This window comes from Alternaria alternata (assembly GCF_001642055.1).
Source record: "Alternaria alternata strain SRC1lrK2f unplaced genomic scaffold CC77scaffold_12, whole genome shotgun sequence".
Lineage (NCBI taxonomy): Eukaryota > Fungi > Ascomycota > Dothideomycetes > Pleosporales > Pleosporaceae > Alternaria > Alternaria alternata.
The window spans coordinates 814029-836740 of NW_017306201.1; the positions used below are offsets into that span (position 1 = coordinate 814029).

At 52.7% G+C, this 22712-nt stretch overlaps 8 protein-coding genes across 8 annotated transcripts; 2 read left to right on the forward strand and 6 right to left on the reverse strand.

Moving 5' to 3' along the window:
- Positions 1-97: 97 nt before the first annotated feature.
- Positions 98-1131, reverse strand: CC77DRAFT_990955 (phytanoyl-CoA dioxygenase family protein; the record flags this gene model as incomplete). The annotated part of the gene is made up of 1 exon (XM_018536335.1): positions 98-1131. The coding sequence occupies exon 1, from the start codon at positions 1007-1009 to the stop codon at positions 98-100; it is 912 nt and encodes a 303-aa protein (XP_018385319.1). The 5' UTR covers positions 1010-1131.
- Positions 1132-1306: 175 nt separating this feature from the next.
- Positions 1307-2002, reverse strand: CC77DRAFT_1095603 (hypothetical protein; the record flags this gene model as incomplete). The annotated part of the gene is made up of 1 exon (XM_018529801.1): positions 1307-2002. One exon carries the CDS (start codon positions 2000-2002, stop codon positions 1307-1309), a length of 696 nt encoding a protein of 231 aa, XP_018385320.1.
- A 1004-nt stretch (positions 2003-3006) lies between these two features.
- Positions 3007-5122, forward strand: CC77DRAFT_1071951 (UDP-Glycosyltransferase/glycogen phosphorylase; the record flags this gene model as incomplete). The annotated part of the gene is made up of 9 exons (XM_018529143.1): positions 3007-3193; positions 3246-3408; positions 3483-3639; positions 3696-3970; positions 4074-4316; positions 4376-4439; positions 4499-4618; positions 4682-4752; positions 4804-5122. Exons 1-9 carry the CDS (start codon positions 3151-3153, stop codon positions 5120-5122), a joined length of 1455 nt encoding a protein of 484 aa, XP_018385321.1. The 5' UTR covers positions 3007-3150.
- A 239-nt stretch (positions 5123-5361) lies between these two features.
- CC77DRAFT_1050881 (hypothetical protein) lies at positions 5362-7414 on the reverse strand. Its single transcript, XM_018527642.1, has 2 exons — positions 7275-7414; positions 5362-7195 (listed from the first exon to the last, which is right to left on the reverse strand). Exons 1-2 carry the CDS (start codon positions 7358-7360, stop codon positions 5467-5469), a joined length of 1815 nt encoding a protein of 604 aa, XP_018385322.1. The 5' UTR covers positions 7361-7414; the 3' UTR covers positions 5362-5466.
- A 161-nt stretch (positions 7415-7575) lies between these two features.
- CC77DRAFT_144858 (hypothetical protein) lies at positions 7576-10965 on the forward strand. The gene is made up of 2 exons (XM_018530270.1): positions 7576-10531; positions 10602-10965. Exon 1 carries the CDS (start codon positions 7797-7799, stop codon positions 10500-10502), a length of 2706 nt encoding a protein of 901 aa, XP_018385323.1. The 5' UTR covers positions 7576-7796; the 3' UTR covers positions 10503-10531; positions 10602-10965.
- A 777-nt stretch (positions 10966-11742) lies between these two features.
- CC77DRAFT_1071959 (hypothetical protein) lies at positions 11743-14544 on the reverse strand (the record flags this gene model as incomplete). Its single annotated transcript, XM_018529144.1, has 5 exons — positions 11743-12782; positions 12858-13069; positions 13133-13313; positions 13395-13908; positions 14005-14544. The coding sequence occupies 5 exons, from the start codon at positions 14542-14544 to the stop codon at positions 11863-11865; spliced, it is 2367 nt and encodes a 788-aa protein (XP_018385324.1). The 3' UTR covers positions 11743-11862.
- A 508-nt stretch (positions 14545-15052) lies between these two features.
- CC77DRAFT_964837 (bifunctional aspartokinase/homoserine dehydrogenase) lies at positions 15053-16993 on the reverse strand. The gene is made up of 4 exons (XM_018535699.1): positions 16746-16993; positions 15450-16683; positions 15285-15393; positions 15053-15233 (listed from the first exon to the last, which is right to left on the reverse strand). The coding sequence occupies exons 1-4, from the start codon at positions 16889-16891 to the stop codon at positions 15136-15138; spliced, it is 1587 nt and encodes a 528-aa protein (XP_018385325.1). The 5' UTR covers positions 16892-16993; the 3' UTR covers positions 15053-15135.
- Positions 16994-18146: 1153 nt separating this feature from the next.
- Positions 18147-22383, reverse strand: CC77DRAFT_964840 (hypothetical protein). Its single transcript, XM_018535700.1, has 6 exons — positions 21323-22383; positions 20219-21135; positions 19519-20170; positions 19293-19466; positions 19125-19236; positions 18147-19068 (listed from the first exon to the last, which is right to left on the reverse strand). Exons 1-6 carry the CDS (start codon positions 22256-22258, stop codon positions 18374-18376), a joined length of 3486 nt encoding a protein of 1161 aa, XP_018385326.1. The 5' UTR covers positions 22259-22383; the 3' UTR covers positions 18147-18373.
- Positions 22384-22712: the final 329 nt, after the last annotated feature.

Genomic DNA, 22712 nt, shown 5'->3' on the forward strand with positions numbered 1-22712 from the left:
CAAGCTCTAAACCTAGTCTGTTTTAATCACATACATCATGCATGTAGTCGCATTGCATGCTATCTAAGCGACCCCCCTATCCTGCACATGGCGTGTTCTACCCATATACTAAGTGCTTGTTCGCCGAGGCAGCGGTCACGAAGAATTTTGAAGTTGGCACATAGTTCTCTTGCCACTCCACCACAAATTCTAGCCCTGTTTCTTTCGTCCACCGCTGCACCAATGGCTGAGCGGTAACAGGAAGTGCTATCTTCAAAGACGCTTGATACCACCAAGGAAATATCCCAAACGCAAGCATGACTCGGGGCACGTTCGTCCGATTCGGCATTCCTGCGTGCCACAATCTTAGGTCTCGAAGTACTAGATCTCCTGCTTTTACCGAGATCTGCACGGGCGGAAGTATCTCACGCCGTTTGCTGACAAGTTCTGGCTTGATGGTTGATAGGCCCCCTTGCGATTCGCGCGACTCAACATGATCAGCCATGCTGGTGTCTCTGTGGCTCCCAATCCATACTTCTGTGCCGCCGTTTAGGGGACCTGTGTCGACAAGATAGTAATTTGCCACCAATGCAAATGGAAACCGGAGGTGCTCATGGTCTAAATCTGCATGAACAGTTTGCCGTTCAGTTGAGGAAAGTGCTGTGTTGCCATTCGCGTAAACTACTCGCGGACTCGGTCCCAGAATTGCGGCGCCTATACTGGCTGCGAAAGGGTTCGCCCAAATAGACTGAAACATTAGGTCCGGAGAAGCCGGCGGCCTTTGTGAGATGTTACGGGTAGGTTTTCCTTGATTGAAATGGGTCGATGGTTCGTTGGCCAGTTGTTCAGATCTCTCGGCCATGATGGAGTTTAGCTTTGCTACGGCAGACTTGTCCACAACGTCTTCCAACACCACGATGCCATCCCTTTGGAGAATGGATACTGCAGCGCCGACAGTTTCTGCACTTGGGACTTGGCATGCTCGTTCCCGATCTGGTACGATGATTCGCTGGATTTGATTGGTACTCATGGTGGTGACCCGTCTGGTAGGTTTATCGAAGGAAAGCCTGCCTTCTCTATCCCGGTACTATCGTGACAGTTTAATCAGGATGTGCGAAAATGGGATGGGCAGGTGAAAGATCCTTTACGGCATAGACTGCTTTTCGCGGAGAAGGACGCATATAACTATGGACTAGCTTGAGCGTGCTAAGAAGACTGCTTTGTTGGATCTAAAACTCACTATCTGATCCTGAGGGTGCATGAAAAGTTTTAAAAACTGGGCGAGATTGTCACGTCGCATCTTTGATTATGATGACACCCCATAGTACTACTTGGATACCGAAGTGAAGGATGGCGCGCTGGGGAAAGCGAGATCGTCACCGCAATGCTTTAGTGCAGCACCAAATGCAGATTCCGCCTTCATCCATTCTTTTTCTGCGCCTCTTTCGTCCAGAAGCCAGCGGCAGCTTGCAATCAATTCTCCACCTATCTCACTCAGAGATGAGTCGCGGACTTGCGAACCGAAGAACCCGTACGTCAGTCCGTTGGCCAGCGACTGCCGCGACACCAATTGAGAGGCTGGCCGCCGGATGGCGTCGTACACCTTTAGCGCATACGGCAAGGCGGACACCGTCGTCCTCGAATCTTCCAGCAATCGAGCTAGGATATATGCATCCTCGATGCCTTGGCCCCCACCGAGACCCTGGTGTGGTGTCATGGCATGCGCAGCGTCACCGATCAGACAAACTCTCTCCATCGCAAATGCTGGGAGTGGGGCTACGACGTGGACTGCCCATCGCGATGCAACCTTTGGAATGTGCAGCAAATCGGTGAGGTCTCGCTCCCACCCGGCATAACGCTCAGCGATCTGCGACGCCGGGATCTCGGCAACCCACGGGCCGTCGAACAGGGGTGGGACACCATCGGCAGCGAATACGTTGTCGTAAGCCGTTAGTTGGATCTCGTCCCTGACAATGTTCGAGGTAACATGCCGTCCTGCTCCACACCACTGCAGGTGTGGCATGCGTCATTAGTTCGAGACACTGTCACAATTGGGACGGCGCCTTACAATTCTGAAGCCGCGTAATGCTATGCTGTTTGGACACCTTTTCTCGACCTCGGCTCGTGAACAACTCATCCTGTATGCAAACTGACCGCTGAATTGAGGTGCAGATAGGATGTGGTCTCCCAAAAACATGTGCTGTCGTACCCGTGAATGGACTCCGTCGGCTCCGATAAGCACATCGGTTTCGAACTGGGTGTTATCTTCGAAGGACAGGGTGACCTTTCCCGACTTGTCTTGGATGTAGGATCTCAATTTTTTGTTCGTTTTGATTTGGCATCGTCCAGCGTCAACATGGGTGTGGAGGATATCAAGGAGGCCATCTCGAGGAATAACTCGGGGTCCATGTGGCACTTGACAGAAATCTTCTCCCCTTGGATATCTATCGGATTTTCGGAGGTCTGGACCACTGACTAGAAAGAAATTAGTTCTTAATAGATGTCGAGCGATTGTGAATTCCAAATCCTCTCATGCGTTTGCTGCAAGACTTGCCTTCTGACCATGGAAGACATTTTAGCCCTCTAGAGGTGCACTCTGCATCAAAATTCATGTATTCCTCAAGCATGTCCCAGAATCTTTTCCACACTGCGACCCCTGCGCCAATGGCGCGGATCTCAGATTTGCTCTCGAATAAATAGACGTCGATATTTGGGCATTTTGCTAGGAATGCGGCAGCAGTCATCCCCGCTATGCCACCCCCGCTAAGACATATCTGTGAGCATCGGGTGCTAGGAATCGTCCATTGATGAGCTTACCAGATAGCAACCTGTAAAGAAGGCCTAGTTTCAGGCACTACCATCATGAACCAACAGCAGAAAAAGGCTGGGCGATTTGGTGCGAGAATGAAAGACTACAACATGAGATTGAATCATATCTATAGACATACTTATCAACGAGCGGTGTCCAATTCGGGCATAGTGAAAAGCACGTTAGCAATGCATACGTAATATTCATCAACACTGGTTGGCTGTAGCATATTGGTGGGAACTGAACTATCCAGCATCACCACGCGCGAACTTCATTGCCACATCTTTATCAAACTCCATCTACTCATCCATAATCAGAAAGTAGAAGAGACTTGCACTGGCTGTGTAAGTTGAGTCAGCTACATGGCTCAATCTCATATCGTACTTTCGTGCAAGGCGAACTGGAGTAAGTGCAGACGTGCGAATTGCGAATTGTACTGATCTTATGAACCACTCAGGCCACCTCCGCTCCATGTGCATACTCTCTGCTCGAATTGCGCATTCTAGAGCCGTTCATGTTACGATCCTGGTGTCCAGCTCGGGTAATGTTGTGCAAAGAGTGGCCCAAGAGGTTTCCAGGTGCGCAAGTGTTGAAGGTGTGAATGTTTCCAGCAAAGTCAGGTATGTCGCGTCACGGCGCAGCAACGCCTATCACGTATCGTCTTCATTCACGTCCTGTACTCATCTTAGCTCAGAGTCCTTGGTTTGTCGACCGACACCGCAGATAATGGAGATACAGACCGCTCCTTCAAGCTTGTCTGGACAGCTCTTATGAAAAGTGAGGTCACCACGTGTAGCTATACATTGAAACACGTTGAGGCAATCGTACCACCCTCAGCTGTGATACTTGATGTAGGTTTACACACAGTTCCAAAGTTTGTATACTCCACTGAATGTCCTGGATAAAGGGATTCCAACTATCATGGCTCGAGATCATCCGATCCGAACCTTCACCTCCACCCATCTTCCAATGGATGATGGCATTTTCGGGAGGCTTCATGTACATGTGTGGCCCAACGGAACCCCAGACGAAAAGTGCAGAGTTCATGAAGCAAAACACGCATGACTGCGACAAAGACATACTCATCCCAGGCATGCTTCCAATGACATGCCACGATCTGAATCCCCAAGACGTAGGTGACAAAGCAATTAAGATTCAAATTGCTAAAACCACCATGATGCAGTACGTACCACGGGTACTAGAATTTGTACGCCGTTGGCTAACAGGCCAGGTTTGCACAGAGAGCCGACGGTCTTTTGACAGCCTGTGCTCCGGAATATGACAGTGTAGAATGTCTCGGCGCTATCTCGAATTGGATTGCATGTCAACGAGGTCGGCAAACGTTCCATCTTGGTCCGATGTTGCCACTTACTCCGGGCACTACTACCTTCTTCGCCAAAGCTATTGAAGTTGAAATCAATACATGTCCAGATGGCTCTGGTATCGTCGTCACACGTTTCTTGGATCGATGTATGTCATCTCATGGAAGGCATAGTGTCTTCTACATCAGCTTTGGCACAGAGCACTGGTACGTCTACTTTTGACCAGCAAGTTGAAAGTTGCGAGGCAAAATTGACCATGCCCTAGGCCATCCTCTCTTAATCACCTCGAAATCCTTCTAGACGCCATGGTAGCCCGTAAATATCCCTTTGTAAGTGTACCGATGCAATGGATATCTTAAATTTAACGTTTGTCTAAAACCACATCTAGCTACTGGCACATGCACATGCGGATGCGCAAACCATCTCCAAATTGAAAAACAGATACCTTGCTAATGAGGAAGCACTCATTCTGCCATTTGTGCCGCAACAAACCGTGCTATCCCATGAGGTATGTGTACAGATATAATTCCCGTCATACGCTACCTGGATGAAGACTATACTAAGCTTTCAGGCGTGCGGATGGTTCATAACGCACGGAGGAGCAAACGGCGTCATGGAAGCGCTTACCCAAGGGATCCCAATGTGTGTATAGCAAGACCCCATCGACCCATCCCGCATATTCATCTGTCTCAGGATCGGTTGGCCCTTTGCCATTGACCAGCCTCTCAATATTACCCACATGGCACATACTATGGACGCCGGCTTTGAATTCACTCAGATGCGAGCGAACTACTGTCCCGTCAAGGCAGCCAGATCCGAGGATGTTCTACATGACATGGATGCTTGGGAAAAGGAAGTTGGGGACGTTTTGGCAGCAGCTTTTACAGCTGTGGGCGAGAGGAAGCGGAGGAACGCTGAATTGATTGGAAAGAATCTTGGAAAAGCGTGGGCAGAGGATAGTGGGAGAGCTAGGCTGCAGCTTTCTAAGTTCCTAGATACAGTGGGTGTTTGATGTGCGAACGCTTCAGGGGGGATGTTATCACTGCATCCGCTTTCATAGCAACATATGTTGCAGAAAAGAAATGAGTAGTGTCTAAAAGGCTCGATATTGTCACCATTTATATGCAAGCATGGTTACAACACCAGCTTTTTTTTTTTTTTTTTTTTGAACAGATCAATCCTGACAACTATACTTACTCTTCTAATACTCGTCGAAGAGCTGACATCACATTGCATAAACACACAAGCACTGCCTCAAAGCTTGAACGTATTTTCCGTGTTCCACGGCGAACTCAAGCACTTTATATCTATCACAGTAATATTCTCCATTACACACCCACATGCCATCTTTCGCATCTACACCACTGTGCCATCCCCGCCCTCTTCTTCCAACTCGATCTTCCTCTTCTTCTTCCCATGATGTCCTCGAGCCTCCACTCTACCCTCCACCGGTAACACTCTCGTAGCAGTGAACAGATAGCCCTCCGCTCCACCCTTACTCGTCATCATAGGATGCGTCCTGCCTGGGAGAACCTGCCACTGTCTCGCACGTGCCGTCTGCAGCGAGGGCGCAAGCAGCAGGGTAGGATTGACCGGGAAGTCTTCTTCTTCGTTGTTGCCACCTTCCGGTGTACTAGCAGTTGTATCGACATCCTCTTCCCCCTTGCGATTCTTATTTCCGTTGGTCTGTGTCGTAGTTGGCGGCGGTCCAAATTCGCGTGCTATGTACGCCGCCCTCCGTTCCTTGGAGTAGAGATCGCAGAGTTCGACGAGGGGTTCGACGTTGGGGTTGTACACAACGACCCTGCCTCCTCCCCTGACCAAGGGAACAAGTTCCTTGAGTACAGTCTTTGCGTCCATGGCCGTAGCTACAACTAATCCATCAAAGCCACCCCGTCTAGTCTCATCTACGACGCCCTTCACCCTCTCCCACCTCCTCCTCTTCTTGTAATACGTGCCCCGTTTCGTACTCTTCATGCCAGCCAGCACCTCTTCAGAGATTACCTCGGGCTCGTCGTATGTGGGGTCGTCTTCTGGGTGGAGGAGCGCGAGCCAGGATATGGACTTAAGGTGTTTGTAGAGTGGGTGCTCGGGGGTTGGGGCGCCGTAGTCGTAGCCAAAGTATTTGAGATAGGAAAGGTTCGGTTGGTTGTTCGGGTGGAGAACGGTGAGAGTATTGGTTTGCGCGGACATTTGGGGGATGTGTGGGCGGGGGGGTTTTCGGGGGCGTGCAGGAGGATCTGAAGGGTCGGCGTCAGGCATGGCGGTATCTGTGTCCTTTACTTCTGGGCCGTCGTTCGTCGCCGTCTCTGTCGCTGCCGTACCATTCATCTCGACATCTTCAGCCTCGTCTTCCGAGTCCTCGTCTTCTTCCTCGGGGTAGAGGATGCCCATCTTCTCTGCGAGCGCTGCTGTAACGAGACCTCCTGTATCGTCTACCACGAGCCATCGCCCTCCTCCTATCTGGCTGACACCGTCTTCTCCCGTGAGAATCTGGTTGGTGGCTCCCGAGTGTACGTTCGCCCAGCTGTTGATCAAGCCCAGTAGATCTTCCCTCAGCTCCATAATCTTGTATGCCTCCTTCTCCAGCACATATTCTGTAAGCAGCCCGATATCCATGGGCAGCGCCGTGAAGCGCTTCATGTACTTCTTCGACTTCCTTAGCGTGTACTTGGCGAGCGAGAAGCTTGTCTTCTCGTCAATCGCATTGTGGGAGGCCATGATCTTGGCGATGATGTCCTTGCCGGAACCTGTCCCCGCTTTCTTCAGCTCCTCAATCTCGGCCATGGACAGCGCCTGACGCGACGCATCATCGACAGTCAGGCGGTTGTTCCGCATTATGACCTGCCCATCTTCCCCGACAATGTCGAAACCGGCAGCGCCCTCGGCATTCTCATCGCCAGTCTCGGCAGCTGGCGCATGGTCTTCGCCTAGAGCTTCAGCATGGAGTTCGGAGGCGGGTACGACGCGCAGCTCCGTCTTGGACTTGCCATCGTCCTTGTCGAGGAGTTCGTAGGTGAGGTAGTATGGCCGGCCGAGGAGCAGGTTCGAGTTGAAGGTGCCGAATTTCCCAAGATTGATGTTACTGGGAGGCGGTCAGAAGGAGCTGCAAGGTGGGCATACGAAGGAGTATGTAGGGGGCTCACGCCAGCTATGCGACGTACGTATGCGGTGTGATCTCGACTATCTTGAAAAGGCCGGAGGGCAGTCGCAAGGCGACGTGCGTGTTAGGGCGGACGCAGGAATGCATGGCGAACTTGGTCGCGGCTGTCAAGTTTCACTATACCATGTGCGACAACGACTGTGTGTGTCGTTATGAATCTCTTGACACTAGAGTCCCAAGGTTGCTCGGTTGGCGCAAATCGCGAGGTGAGTTGAGCTAGTGAATTTGTTGCAAGTAATAATTCCGAGCCGCAACGCCACGCTTCAAGCACAGCCACAGGCCCCAGCCACATCGTACGTCATCTTCTTCCGCTTGTACGCGACTTCCGCATATCCAATACCCTGGCCGCGTATGCTACTCGGGTCTACTACGTCGCCTGCATTGCTTCTTCCCCAGAAGTCCTACTTTGCTATCAATTCCCCTTCAACCGCGTCTTCCACAACTCCCGCAGCCCGCGCTGCGCCAACTACCGTGTAAGCTTCACCACATAGACTGCATCGAGCCTGCGCCAGCACCGCCAAACATGGTGCTTCGAAAGTCCAACGACCCCGACGACGTCGTGCCAGCGCCGCTCTCCAAAGCGATACCTCCGTACCCCACAACACCTTCCGACGAGCATCCGCCTGCCTTTCCCGTATCCCCAGACCATGCCGCCGACCCACCCGGTACGAGCAAGTCGCCAGCCTTCAACATCAAGACGCCAGAAGAGACCCGTCTGCCTGACGACAAACACAACAGCGACTCCGACTTTAGCGAAGACGAGTGGAACCAGTCCGACGACGACGACTTTGAAGATGTCAACCACAACGACGTGCCTGCCGCGTTGAAGCCGGCTGCAGGCAAGAGGCCTCCTGTGCCCTCGACCGCACACATCAGCGGTGACCTTCCAGATGCCTTGAAGCCAGGGCCACCAGTCGGAATACCCATCAAGCGCTCGCAGGAGAACATTTCACCCATGCCCACCGGTGCCAGTGCGGCCTCATACAACGGTAGCACTGTGTCCGAGCAATCAAACGGATCCATCCCGCTGAAGACTAACAACCCATATCTGAAGATGCAGACAACTGGGCAAAGCGGGTGGGGCGATGAGAGCAGCGACGCCATCTGGGGTGATGCGCCGAGCCAGGCACACAAGTACGAGGCACCTGTAGAGCTGCCGGCGTTCCAAACGCCAAGTACACCTTCCCATGAAATGAAGAACCTAGGACTAGATGATCATCCTCCGCCTGCTCAGTCGAAGCCTGTAGAAGAGCCGCCCGTGATTGCGGTGAACTCGCCCACGCCTCGCTCGGAACATCCAGAGGCGTCTTTCGATACAAATCCATGGGAGCCCGTCTCGCACGATGGTCGTGCTGAGAATGTAGCATGGACGGCACCGCCACCGCCAGCAGGTTTCTCGGATACAAGCTCGCATACTGCGCCAGTACCAGCAGGTGATGCAGCCGCTCATGCTACAAGCTCGTACACTGCGCCAGCACCCATTGTCCCTGAGAATACGCATGTCATAGATACCACACCTCCTCCACCACACTACACGCCGGACGAGACGCGAACCACCCTGGAAGAACCTCCGCCAGCTCTGCCACCACGTAGATCACATGAAGATATGATGCCTGCCATGCCACCCAGGCCCATTGATACAGGTGCGAGCTCTACAGCTGCGCCAGGTCCAGAGTCGCCGAACACTCGGATGGAGAGGCAGCGGAAAGAACACTACCAAATCAAGCACATCCGTTGGCTCGACAACAATACCGAGGACATGCGTGTTTCGCCCATTCTGACGCAGAACCTCAACGGTCCATGTCCTTTGCTTGCTCTCGTCAATGCACTGGTCCTCTCTACCCCCGCCAGACTCGACACCGCTCTCGTCGAAACACTCCGCACACGCGAGACGGTCAGCCTAGGATTACTTCTCGATGCCGTCTTTGACGAGCTCATGTCTGGCCGACGAGGTGACGCTGCGCAAGCCTTGCCTGACGTGAGCGAGCTATACAAGTTCCTCCTCGCTCTCCACACCGGTCTCAACGTCAACCCCATGTTCGTCCCGGACTCGAACATCCCGAGTGACAACCACGCTACGCTCACGAATCGAGCTGGCGCATTCGAAAACACACAGGACATGAAACTATACCGCACCTTCAACATACCTTTGATGCATGGATGGCTACCAGAAGCTGGAAGTGACGCTTACGCTGCATTCAACCGCGTTGCACCCAGTTATGAGACTAGCCAGTTTGTGCAGTTCCAGGAGGAGGAGTTGAATGCGAAGTTGGGTGCTGGTGAGAGTCTGAATGAGGATGAGCAGCAGATGTTCACGGATATCCATGCTATTAAGGAGTTTTTGATGAGGTGGCCAACGCAGCTAACGGACCATGGTTTAAGAGTCATCCATGACAATCTTCAGCCAGGCCAAGTCGCTATTTTGTTCCGAAATGACCATTTCTCCACACTGTGTAAGAATCCGCGAAACGGCGAGCTGGTTACCCTGGTTACGGATCAGGGGTACTCGACACACGATGAGATTGTGTGGGAGAGTCTGACGGATGTGAACGGTCAGGGTAGTCAGCTCTTCTCTGGAGACTTCCGAAGCGTGGATAACAGTACGGGCAACACCGGAGCAGTAGCTCAGGAACAGCAGCCGCACGACTACGACAATGGACAAGGCTGGACTACCGTACAAGGACGTCGCGGCAACAACCAACAATCCGGCGTCCCACAGGACCCCGATGCCACATCTCCGGAAGCTCTCAGCAGAGCAGAGCAAGAAGATCATGATCTCGCCCTCGCACTCCAACTGCAAGAAGAAGAAGAAGATCGCCAACGACGCGAAACGGAACAGAGGAACCGCGACAACGCAGCACCTCCACAGCCACCTCGTAATCAAGGAAATCCAGTCATACCTCCTCGCCGAAACAACAACATTACAGGACACAGACCTGCAGGCGAACCTGCTCCTCCGCCTTTGTACGAAGAAGCTGTTCAAACTCCCCAGTACAATCCGCCAGCGGGACATCCGGCCAATCCTGCTGCACCGGTACCGGGACAAGGGGGTAGTGCGTACCAGTCGACTACTGGTGGTGGTGGACGTCATCATTCTGGTTACATGCCTCCTGCTGCTGGAGGACGCATGGGTGGGAGAGGAGGTGGTGGTGGTAGGAGACACTCGCAGGGACAGCAGGGTCAGGGGCAACCACAGGGTGAGGATAGGGATAAGTGCGTTGTTATGTAGAATTCGACGGCGCTTTCACTCGAGTTGTGGTGGGCGATTGGGAAGTGTGGGGGGTGGGAGGATGGGAGGGATGAGGAAGAGGGGGAGGGGAGGGTTGAGGAGGAGCAGGTGGGAGACGATGGGGAGGAGCAGGCGGAGCAGGAAGAGGAGGAGGAAGGGGAGAAGCAAGGTTAGAACGGTCTTTGTGGCGATGATTTGCTGACTTTTTTTTCTCTTGTCAGGGATGGAGATGATTCGATTTTTGGGTGGTGTACCGTTAGTTAGCGGGTGATAGGGATGCGGATGAGTGTGCGGATGAGTGTGCGGATGAGGATGAAGGATCGGCGTTTGGGCGGAGTACGGATATACCCGTTTTCTTTTCCTTTTTGATGCTGGATGGTTGGTGCTGATGGTGCTGTTGTCGTATTGCTAGAATTGAGTTGGGAATATTGATGATCCGGATGCTATGACTTTTTGCAATCTCTTCTACATGCGTACCTCACTAGGTCTTGGGTGTTGACAGGAATGGTTTACTAATTTTTTTTTTTAAAAAAATATCGGAGGGATAGCAGGTCGATTTTGGGGGCGTGTAATATTGAAACTTGATTTGGGTGGGCATAGAGGCAGGCTGCTGGTGATGCATGATACTGATGTTCGCAGACGTATTCAGCCGAGCCCATCTTCCAACATTCGACGTCTCGACAAATGACGCAGTCTGGAGCCGGGTTTCTGCCTGAGTGTGGTTTGTGGGTCAAGATTTCTGCCTGCATTTTTGCACTGCAATCTTTAGCGTAAGAGGGAAGATCTCAGCTTTGCTGTCAGCATGCACCCTTGCGGCTCTGCGTCAAATACACGCGCTCTTACTGCACTGCAATCTTTAGCGTGGAAGAGAAGACCTCAGCCTTGCTGTCAGCAAACACCTCGCAGGGTGGGCCGCCAATATGAGACCGGAGGACAATTTTTGCACTGCATTCTTTAGCGTAGAAGACACAATCTCATCCTTGCTGTCAGCATGCACCTCGCAGGGCGGGCCGCCAATAGAAATCAAGTCCTGGCGGCAGAAAGTCGACCGCTGTGTGGTGTGCACTGCAATCTTTAGCGTAGAAGAGAAGATCTCAGCCTTGCTGTCAGCATGCTTACCGGATCGGGGGGTCCCGTACATGATTGCACTGCAATCTTTAGGGCAGAAGAGAAGCTCTCAGCCTCGCGCGGAAGATATAGCGACCAAACAAACTCTTATAGCTGCACTACAATCTTTAGCACTCAGAACATGCATATCCAAGAACGCAGTCCAATTAATCCTCTCAACCTCGATCCAACCTACTACCCGAACACCAACTCCCAGACCTTCTTCTCGCACCTCTTTCCCCAAAGAAACAGATCATCCTCTTTCTCCCCTATGCACATGGAGTAATTCCAACTGCCTCTTCTTCCCCCTCCCCTCCATAGCTCTCAGTTCCGCATCCCACTCATTTTCCTCTTCCTCTCTCTTACTCCTCTGACCTACTCTACTCGTCGATCGCTGTGTGCACATTTGTTCATGTCTCCTCGCCCTCATAGCACTCTCCTCCAACAACATCGCTTTACTAATCACCACCTGTGCATGACCACCACCACCGCCCATCTCACTCTCCTCTTCCACGTCACTCTGCCACGGTTCTAAGAACCACGGCTCTCGACGCGTTTTTGAAGCCTGTCGTTCGTACGATGTTGCGGCGTGTCTGTTGTATCTCACTGGTAGGTGTGGAATTGGCTTGGGTGGTGGGATGAGTAGAGGAGAGGGTCGGGGCGGGCGACGGGGCGGCGAGAGACGTTGTTTGGCCAAGGCATTTTGGAGAGAGGATCGTTTGATGGGTGGGTGAGTGGGTGAAGATGAGGAGCGGAGGGGGTGGGATGACTGGTCTGTATGCTTGGGTGTTGGTGTTGTTGTGTGTTCATCGTCGTCGTCGTCGTCGTCGTCATCGTAATCTTCTCCGTGGTAGTCATTGTCGTAAACGTGGTCTTCGTACTGGAAGTCGTGGACCTGGACCTCGTCGTCGTTGGAACTGGAGTTGTAGATGGAGTTGTTGTACTCCTTGTGGCTATTCCGTTCGATCTCCACGGCAGTATTGCAACGCCAGCTCTTTGTACTACTCCCCGTAGCCCCTCTACTCCTTCTGCCCTGCCCCCCTTCCTCTTGTTCTCTTTCACCCTCCCCGCCTCCCCGTAAAGCAGGATGCATACATCCATTAATCACGAACCCATTATCTTTTGCATCGACCACCGACACATCATCCTTGATACCAACCACCAGACCACCATCTTCTTCTTCGTGTACAGTTTCTTCTTCAAGAATCTCCCTACGATCCGTCAATGCCGTGTTACTCTCACCAACACCAAGTCGCATCTCCGCCCTCTTCCTCTCCATCTTCTTCAATTCATCAGCCCAGCTATTTAGAGCCTGCATACTGGGACCTCGGCGACGGGTGCCACGTTCCTGCGGGCTGATCAGGGGACTTTGCCGGTTGTAGGAATAGGGAGTATACTGGTCAGAAGTGTCGATCCTGAGGCTGTGGCGAGATCTATTCGTCGTGTTGCTGCGACGGAGGCTGTGAACACTATGTGCGTAGTTGGGTGAGAATCTGGATTTGCAAGTCTTCTCGGCGGGATACGAGTCCGCATGGCTGTGGGTATGCGGGTCAGAAGAAGCTGCGCCGGCGAGGAGGTTAGAAAGCGTAAAAGTCCTGTTGCGAAGCGGTAGCGTATCGTGGCTGTATGTGGGTTTAATGGGACTGCTAGATGACCGCTGAGCGAGCGAAATATCCAGTTCCGATTCCCTGCTACTGCTGTATGCTGTCGAGCTGTTTGTCAGTGTCAAATCCAACGTCGACCCACTCCATCGCTCATCGACAGTCTCCGCGCTATCCCTAGCACTCAGACTCCTAACAAAGTTGCTATAATCATAGCCTTCGTCGTCGCTATCTTCACCATCTAGCTCCTTCCGTCTCTCCATTTCTCCTTCAACATCGCAGACAACCTTTGTCACCCACGCCAGTCTGACACCGCCCTCTCCGACTGCAACGTCCCTCCCCTTCCTCCTCTCCCGATTCATCCTGAGCAAATCGCGTCTCGCTTCCAGGATAGTAGTGAACTGTCCAGTCTGCTCATCATACCCCAACCAAGCATCTTTATCTTCCAGCATCTCCCCACTCGTGATATTGTACTGTCGCGCACCCGCCGCCTCTTCATCCGCATACGCCTCAAGCTTACTCGGCAACACTGCATCGATGTAATCCGCCAACGAACCAGGCATCTGGTAACTCTCCAATGTGAGTTCAACAGCTAGCAACGTATCCCTCGGTCTCACCATGGACGGGTGGATGACGTCGTTTTCCGCGCTGAAAGAGCGACGTAGCGCATGTCTGCTGGCACACAGCTGAAGAGCCATCTTATTCACATCGCTCTTGGCGTCTTCGTATACGGCTTTACTAGCAGGGTCAGTCGGTATGCCTGGTTCCCACATCTCAACCGGTACAGCCGTGACAGGTGTCGTCGCAGTCGGCGTCCCAGCCGCTGACGTCTTGGGCGTGAGCGAAGCCCAGTGCCCTCCTTCAGCGAAAGCGTTCTTGACGGGGCCAGCTGCTGTGGCAGAAAGAGGGGTTGCGGGGCCTGCAGATACGACGTCCCAGCGTGGCCGCGGTGTAGTCGGGGACCCAGTCTCGATGCGTGGGAGATTTGCTGGGCGGAGCGGATGTGCGCCAGTCGGTGCGGTGAAGGAAGATGAGCTGTAAAGTAGTACATGGCGTCCTCTGGGAGCGGCGATGGAGTGGATTGGTCTGGGTGGCGGACGCCAACCTATGACCATCATGTAGTCTTCTTGGTTCCTACGCCATATGCATTTCACAACTTGATGCCATTTGGCTGAGGAGAAGTGGTCGGTGGTCCAGTTGCTGACTTCTTCCCAGAACTTGGGGTATTGCTCTCTAATTAGGCCTTTTAGGCCAGCGGCTTCGTGTCGTGCTATGGGTTTGCCGGTGATAGGCGATATCACGCTGTTCGAAGTGGTAGTTGTGACGCCTGGCATGATGAAGTTACCGCATGGCGGGTGTGGTTGTGGTGGGCGCAGTCGAGGCGAGACTGGTGGAGGCTGAGCGAGAAGATTGAGAGTCATGCGCGTGGTATAAGGGCAGACCAGTGTCTTGGAGAGAATGTGATGGCGAAATAAGATATCACGGCCGGCGTTTGTTGCGTGGCGCAACAGTCACTCGCGGGAACTGGAAAGCAAACGCTCGGAGGCCCGACTCGAGGTAAAACATACTCGGTGAAGAGAAACAATCGTGGACATGACGCAGAGAGCACCCGCGATAAGAGAAACGTACTTCGAGTATGACGATGTGAAAGTGAGACATAATGTGAGATACTGGTGATTTCACTCGGTTGAAAGCATCGTTCCGTCCAGGTCCCCTAGACTAGATGAAGTCGTGAACAGATTGTCACTGTGACATCGCAACAGCCCGCATATCATGCCACAGAATTCAAGTCTCCAGCTCCTTGGTTCAAACGTCCACACGAGTACAGCATTGAAAGCAAGACGGACATGAAAATATATAATTGACCCAGAAAGGTTATCTAGGTGGTATCAACCTTTTAAACTCCGCTCATGCGGATGCGACATCTAGTCTAAGAAGGTAAAAAGATTTGTATGTACAACATTGAGAGCACGGTCGGCTTCGCGCTCTTCAATGACACAGGAGATGTTGATCTCGCTAGCACCTGGGCAAAGTTAGCAGTCGCACAAGTATAGTTGTTGATAGCGCGACATACCCTGCGAAATCATCTCGATGTTGATATTGTTTTGGCCCAACACGCTGAAGAATCTGCCAGAGATACCAATCATGTTCTTGAGCTGTTTACCCACCAAGCTCACGATAGCCTGAAGACATATAGTCAGTATACATTTCACAAGCATTTCATGCAACCACAACTTACCATATCAGGCACGATGTCAATCGTACCGAGCTGTCCAAGGTCGTTGACAGCGCCCTGAAGATCCTTGCTCTGGATCTTGTACTCGTCCTCACCGCCACCACTCAACAGCGCAGATTCAGAGTGCAGCGCCATGGATACATGAACCTCAGAGGAAGAGATGAGGTCGACTGACAAATGCCAGCGGTCAAGAATACTGAAGATGTTCATCAGGAATCCATGAGCGCGCGTACGCTTGTTACTGTGGACGTTCAAGACGACGATATTATGCTTGATAGTAACAGCCGTAGGCCTCTTTGGGCCCTCGAGCTGCGTAAGCAGGCTGGCAGACCTTGTACGGAAGAGCTTTCCGTCGCGGAGAGGCGCGCGGTCGTCAATGGAACCGGGGTTGTCGGGGAAGATGACAGTGCCGGCATTGCGAGGGTTCATAACATTTTTGATGCGGATGGGGATGCGGGCGCGGATTACCTGCTCCATGGTGAAGGGATGGATAACCTCGGAGCCGTAGAAGGTCAGCTCAGCAGCCTCGGAGGGCGTGACGGTGGGAAGCAGAGCGGCAGTAGGGACCTTGCGTGGGTCCGCAGTAAAGATGCCATCGACCTCCTTCCAGACCTGGAGCTCCTTGGCCCGGGTACCAACAGCGACCAGAGCAGCACAGAGATCGGTGTAACCACGGCCAATGGAGTTGAGCAGTCCGCCGGGCACGTTGCCAAAGTAGCCGGTGATGACGGGGACTTTGTCGCCGCATGCTGCTACTTCCTTGCCCAGATCCTCGGCCAGGTCCTTGTAGAACATGTCGTACAGACCGCCCTTGACAGGCGCATTGAACTTGACCACATCGCTCAGGTCGACGAACTGCGCCGGCGTGCCGCGATCGTTCAGGATAGCAGTCATGTACCGACAGCTCAGCTTCTCGCCTTTGCTGATGATCTTGTCCTCGGCGCGGTTCGTCACCTCCTCCAGGTGCTGGGCCGACTCGAGGATCTTGACCAGACTCTCGCACTCGGCATTCACGTCGTCGATGTAAGCAGCCAGGATCTCGGGGTTCTTCAGAATGTCCCTGCCGGCCTGGATGTGGTCGGTGCGGATGGCCTCGACAATGTCGTCGTAACCGCGGTGGTTGGGTTGTTCGGCAGCGCGAGCGGCGCGGAGGAGGCGGTTGGTGGTTCCTTCGAGCTTCGTGTTGGAGCTGCGTGCGGAGCAGACTATAGCCGCGCGATTCGTCTCAAGGCCAGCTCTGTTGTCCTGTCAGTGTCTGTCGAGTAGGAGATATTTCTCCAGGTAAATAGGAAGACATACTCGACGATGCCCGCTATGTTCTCCGCGAACTTGCCCACACTCGTACCCCCGAACTTGAGCACCACCCAGCCGCCCGGCAGGTGCTTCTCTTCCGTGTGCGCTATCCGCTCCGACTCGTGTGTGGTTCCGTTTGTGTATGCAGACATGTTGGGCGAGGGTGCTTGTGCTTGTGGCGATGCAATTGGAAATGTGTGGTTTTCTGCTGGTTGGTGTAGGGTGGGAAGGGGTGCAAGACGTGGTATCTATATGCAATGACGTGTGTAGAGCAAAGTATGGAGTAGTGGAGAGCAAGTGAGGGAATTCTCAATGTCTTTTAGTGGGGCCTGAGTCAGAAAGTTGATGTTCCCGCCGCAATCGGCTGCACCGCACGCCCGCGAACCACGACAACACAAACCTTGAACCGGCAGAAACAAAACTCTACGGCACGGGTCGGCGCATGCATTCTTCGTCTCGGTAACCAATGATGCTTCTGCACCCAGATTACTCCGCCCTGCACCGCACTCTTCGCCATCCGCCCATGAACACGACGTCTGCTGGCCCTCTGTGACACTTGACAGCTGTCATCGCATCTCGGCGCCTTGATAAATTGCCCTTGTCCGCGCCCGGTAGTCGCGAGTCCGGGCCATCGGCAGTTGGTTCGCTGCCTGGCTTCCCTATCTCGTGCATCCGCCGTGCAACACCACTGCAACCACAGCAGTCTCTAGTTGTCTCTAGCCCACAGCACATGACCTGACAGTGACTATACTCACGTTTCGCGAGCACATGTTGGACACGCGGATCCTCAACAACGAGATGCGGACCCTCACGAACCCACGAGAAAGACACGGAACCACACGCGGAACACCATCTACGACATGATGCGGAACCTCACCACCCACACGCGGAACCCCATCAATGAGACGCGCATCCCCGTCGACAAGAAGGAGCAACCAGTATTCCACCTCCATAGGCCTTTCCTAATCTACCAATACCCAATCCTAACCCGAGATTCCAGCGAATCTAGACCCAAGATACCCCTCTACAGCAGAACAATCTCCGTAAAACCTACGAGATACTTCTGGAGGTAACGAGTGCATGGGCATGTCGACCGTCTAGCTTCTCCATCCTGCAGCTAGCTCATTCCGATAGGTTCGGGGATGGCTCGCAATATGCTGGCGACTTCTTACACAATGGACTACAAGACCTGTACAGACTACTAACTCTCCGAGAGTACATACAGGTGCAAGCTACGTATAGCGAAGAAAAGCACCGAGACCTGGAGTCGCCGTGTGGGTAATACGCTAGCACGCACGAGCGATAGAGAGCATTCGCGACATTACTAGGCACAGTCCGCGCATCAGACTACTGTTTAATTTGGGCCCAGTAATAGACGGCTGATGCGGTACCGAAGCGTGATATCTGATGTTGCCGTCGGAGCGCCAATCTGATGTATTAAGTACATGGGTATTGCCTCAGCTGTCCCCTCGCCCAGTCTTTTTCAGAATTAAGAGCGACACTTCCCACGCGCTCTTGATTCAATCCGACGAGTGAATCCACTACAATTCTTCGAGTCTAGACGCTGCTACTTCGATCTAATAAGTCTACTGAGTGAAGGCACTACCTAACCTGATAAAATGCATTCCAAACCACTACGCCCTAGCCGTGTTCCTCAACGTCTTCTGTATGCAAGCACAGAGTTCTGGTATCCTGAATGGCTTACTAATCACATCGTCCATTCCTGCTTTGAGTGCCACCTCCACCTGCTCACTCCGCACATTAGCCGTCACTGCTATGACGGGTACGTGTGCTCTTACGACCCCTTCCTTCTGCAACTCCCTGATATTCCTAACACACGTCAAACCATCCATGACAGGCATCTCCCAGTCCATTAGAATGAGCGCGAGAGCCTTCCCAGAGCCATCCGATATACAGTACTTTGTCGTACGCAAATAGTCCAGCGCTTCGCCTCCGTGGTTTGCCACGGCGACTTGCATTCCCGTGTTTCGCAGCTGCTTGGCGAGGACGCGCTGGTTCACGAGGTTGTCTTCGACGATGAGGACGTAGAGGTCCTTGTGCGGTATGTCGTTTGCAAGAGTGGCCGGTTCAAGCGGTTCGTCCGTCTCGTTGCGAGCTCGACTTGAAAGCAGCGTTTCTTGGGCGCGTATGCTCAAGCTGACGGCGGCATCGCTCTGCGTGCGGTTGAAGTCGGGACGCAAGGCACTCCTGCGGCTCTTGACGTAAAAGGAAAAGGTGCTGCCGACGCCCGCTTTGGATGCGAAGCCGATGGCGCCGCCGTGCATCTCGGTGAGGCGTCGTGAGATGAAGAGGCCGAGGCCGGAACCACCTGGTGTGCTTTGTTAGCGAAAATCAACAGTTTCTCATCTCACGGTTAGAGGTTACCATAGTCGATGTGTGTTCGTGGAGAGGTTTGGGAAAAGCGAGCGAAGAGAAGCTCGTGTTCTTCGTCGCTCAAGCCACGACCCGTGTCCTGCACGGAGAAGATGACATAGACCTTTTTTCATGTTAGCAGTTAGCCCTAGCAACATGTTTGCTCAATGAATGACTCACGATTTCGCCCTTTTCCCAATCCGCCTGTAATGTCGCTGCCTCGGAAGCGTCCGAGGTGCGCGAGAATGGCACACTGAAGCTGTGAGTGGGCTGCTCAAGAGAGATGCCCAGGCTCACGGAGATTTCACGTATTTCCTCCAGCCGCGTGAACTTGATAGCATTCGTGATGAGGTTCTGTTTTGCTGTTAGCCCATTGCAACTTTCTTAGATCTCGCGCCCCACTTACAATGAGTATTTGCAATACCCTCGTTGGGTCAAGCGATACATGGTCGATCTGGATCTTCTTGCACGATTCTTCAAGCTGGAATCGCAGGTCTACGCCTGCGGACTTGGCCTCGCCTTCAAACATCTTGACTGCATCTCTTGCGATGGAATCGAACTTGACGTCGACGGGGGTCATGACGAATAATCCAGAGTCTAGTTTAGACATCGTAAGCACATCGTCCACAATGGTCTTCATGTGCTTCGAGCATTGAACAATAGTCTCGGCAGCGTCGACGGTAGTCTCCAGTATGCTTTGGTACACCTTCTGGTAATCTGTCGACTTGCCGAAGCTCTTGTGCGCTGCGATGATGCTATCCGCGCATTGAACGATTGCAGAAAGCGGGTTCCGCATCTCGTGGGACGTTGTATCGATGAAGTTCTCCAGGCTGCGCTTGGACTCTCGAGCTCTTGTTGCCTGCGTAGCTTGCAGCTTCTCGCCCCATTTTTGCTGACTGATGTCGGTACAGCAGCCGATAATCTCAATCACTTCTCCTTCGTCGTTGAGCTCGGGAAATATCGATGTGATGACCCACATTGGCTCTTTCTCGGGGTACGTGTCATCGAAATTCTGATTAGGTGCGTTCCATCTCTTCTTGAGACGCAACTCAAATGACCTATTGGATGTAAGTTTAATTATATACAGCGAGATGGATATGACTGACTGATGCTGCTTGGTCTTTATCAATTCCTCAAACTTCGATTTACCCATTTCAATGAATTCGTCATCAATGATCTTTCCCCATGCATCGGCAAGATCAATCGAGGGGTCTACCGGGCCCAGCATCTCGAACCAAGCTTCGTTCCTGTACGAGTAAACACCATCCATGCCTATTAAGAAGATACCAATGTCGGCGCGTTCCGCAAAGCGTCTGAACTTGGACAAATTTCGCTCAGACTCTTGCTGAGACAGCGTCAGTTGGTGTTTGAGTTGGAACTTCATCGCTTCAGCATTAGCAATAGTCCGCTCTCGGCGCCCAATGTCCTCTTCATGAAGTAGAATGGACGTTAAACATGTAGATAAAAGTCGACTTGCGACTAGAATGAACTGAAGATAGTCTTCGTCAAACGGACGACGAGGGTTGATCCCAATGACCATAAAGCCAAGGATGTTGTCTTTGGAAGAGGTCGGATTCAAGGGGCAGATGGCCGCCGCTCGACAGGGATCACCGAAACCCTGCCAGTCGACATCCTTCACCAAATCTGCAGCCACGGGATCCTGATCGAACCGAATTATGATCGGCTTTCGGGCTGTGAGTGCCTGGCGAAAGTACGGCGTAAAGCCATGGTCTTGTTGAAAGTCGAGGTTATCGGGACCCGCTGGTGAACCTTTCGGCAGACCGAAAGAGCCGCGCAGCTTGCAGTGTTGCTGGTTGGTATCAGAAAACCGCGTCCTGCTTGATTCTGACCCGTGCCCGTCGGCTTCGGCTGAGTATAGCAAAGCAAAAGGAACGTCTTTGTCGTTGCGAGATAGGACTTCGGTCGCAAGGACCCAGTAAGTGTCTGTGTTGCGTGCTCTTGGTATCTCCTCGCTTAGCTCCAATAGTGTGCGTGAACGTCTTTGCGTGATGACTTGTTTGGTCTATGCGCTTGTCAGTAGCTTTCACGGCAGCTCTACAGTATGGGCAAATTATTTCCAAAAGTCAAAAGCCTGCGTTTCCGTAGTCTCTCAAGTCTCGTGAGCTTTTCGTTGCCGAGTAGGACCAAATCTGACTGGAGAAGACGAGGCAGCAAAGGAAAAGATTGAGGATACGAAGAGCAACACTTACCGTCTCTACCAAAGGCTCATAATGTCCAACTGTGACACCCTCGGAATCGAATATAGGTATGAACTTTAGCGAAAAGTATGTTTCTTCCATGAAGCCGTTGCGCACCATATGTATGACCGTGTTAGTCTTCTCCACCGTCTCCCCCGCCAGATTCGCGTCTATGATGGGCTCAAAATATTCGGCCCAGACGGAGGCAAGAGCGACACGAGCACTCATTCCCATGCAAGGATGAAAGCCACCCAAGAGCTCTATCTCTGCTTCGTTATAGATCATAATCAGATCCGGTCCGTAAAAGACTACCGCTGGCCTTGGATCCTGCATAACAAGGTTGGCAATGCTCCGTAGTTGAGATGACCAGGACGACATCGGCCCAAGAGGCGTAGAAGCCCAATCGATGCTGCGAGCCCACGCCGCATGTGGTGTCAACCGCAGAGGAGGAAGCTCATCCGTCCAATCGAAGTTTGGTGCTTTTGGTTTGGACGTCTTCCGACTCAAAGGCATCATTTCGGAGCCTTCCCCTTCTGCGCATGTAGCAGCGGAGATACCGCTAATGACGTTCCACCGGTCAGCCACGTGAACCCTCGTCCAATTGAATCCGTGGTAGAGAAAAGGTTTACTCGTCGTGTCCTGTTCCAGAGACCAGCTTCGAAACGCGATGAAAGGAGCATAGCCCTTTTGGCTAGCACCAGACGCGCCGCCATCGCGGGTTAATTGTTGCAACAGGCCTCCAGGGTCGATTGCAGCCATGGCCGAATTCCAGTATTCCAGAAGACATCCATTCTCCGTGGCTAAGCTATCTGGTGAAGTGTCGATAATGAAGGTTGGTCGTGGGTCTCGATGCAGCAAGTCCAGCATGCCGACACGATGCAGGGGTGACGTGCCATTCTGAGACGATGGTTCGAGGGGTCGCTTGTCGAGTGAAGGCAATGCTGTCATGATTGCGCTGATCCTAGCGCTGCATATGGCCGTCTGCCCTCCTCTTGCGCAGTCACTATAGATGATGATGCTGTGCTAAATGTTGCTCTCGTCGCAGCCATGTGGAAGCGCTGTCATGTATTCTAGGTGGGCTTGGAAAAGTGGAATGGATCTAGAAGCCTAGGCCGGCTACGTGGATCAGCCGCATGCCGCTAGCCGGATTTAGCGCCGATCCCTCGTGATAGCTTGAGGACGCGTCCATCTTTTGAAACAATGATACATCTCCATCACTTACAACTGCCAAATCATTTCTTACCACTCGCGACTTCTCCCACAGGCAAAATGCGAATAAGCCAGTAGGCCATGGATGACAGTTCACCGCTCGCGTAAAATATCATCCAATGACGCCCTTCCTCCGCCAGACAGCCCCGCTCCAGCACCATGCCACGCCTTCGCAGATTGCAGATCACCTCGA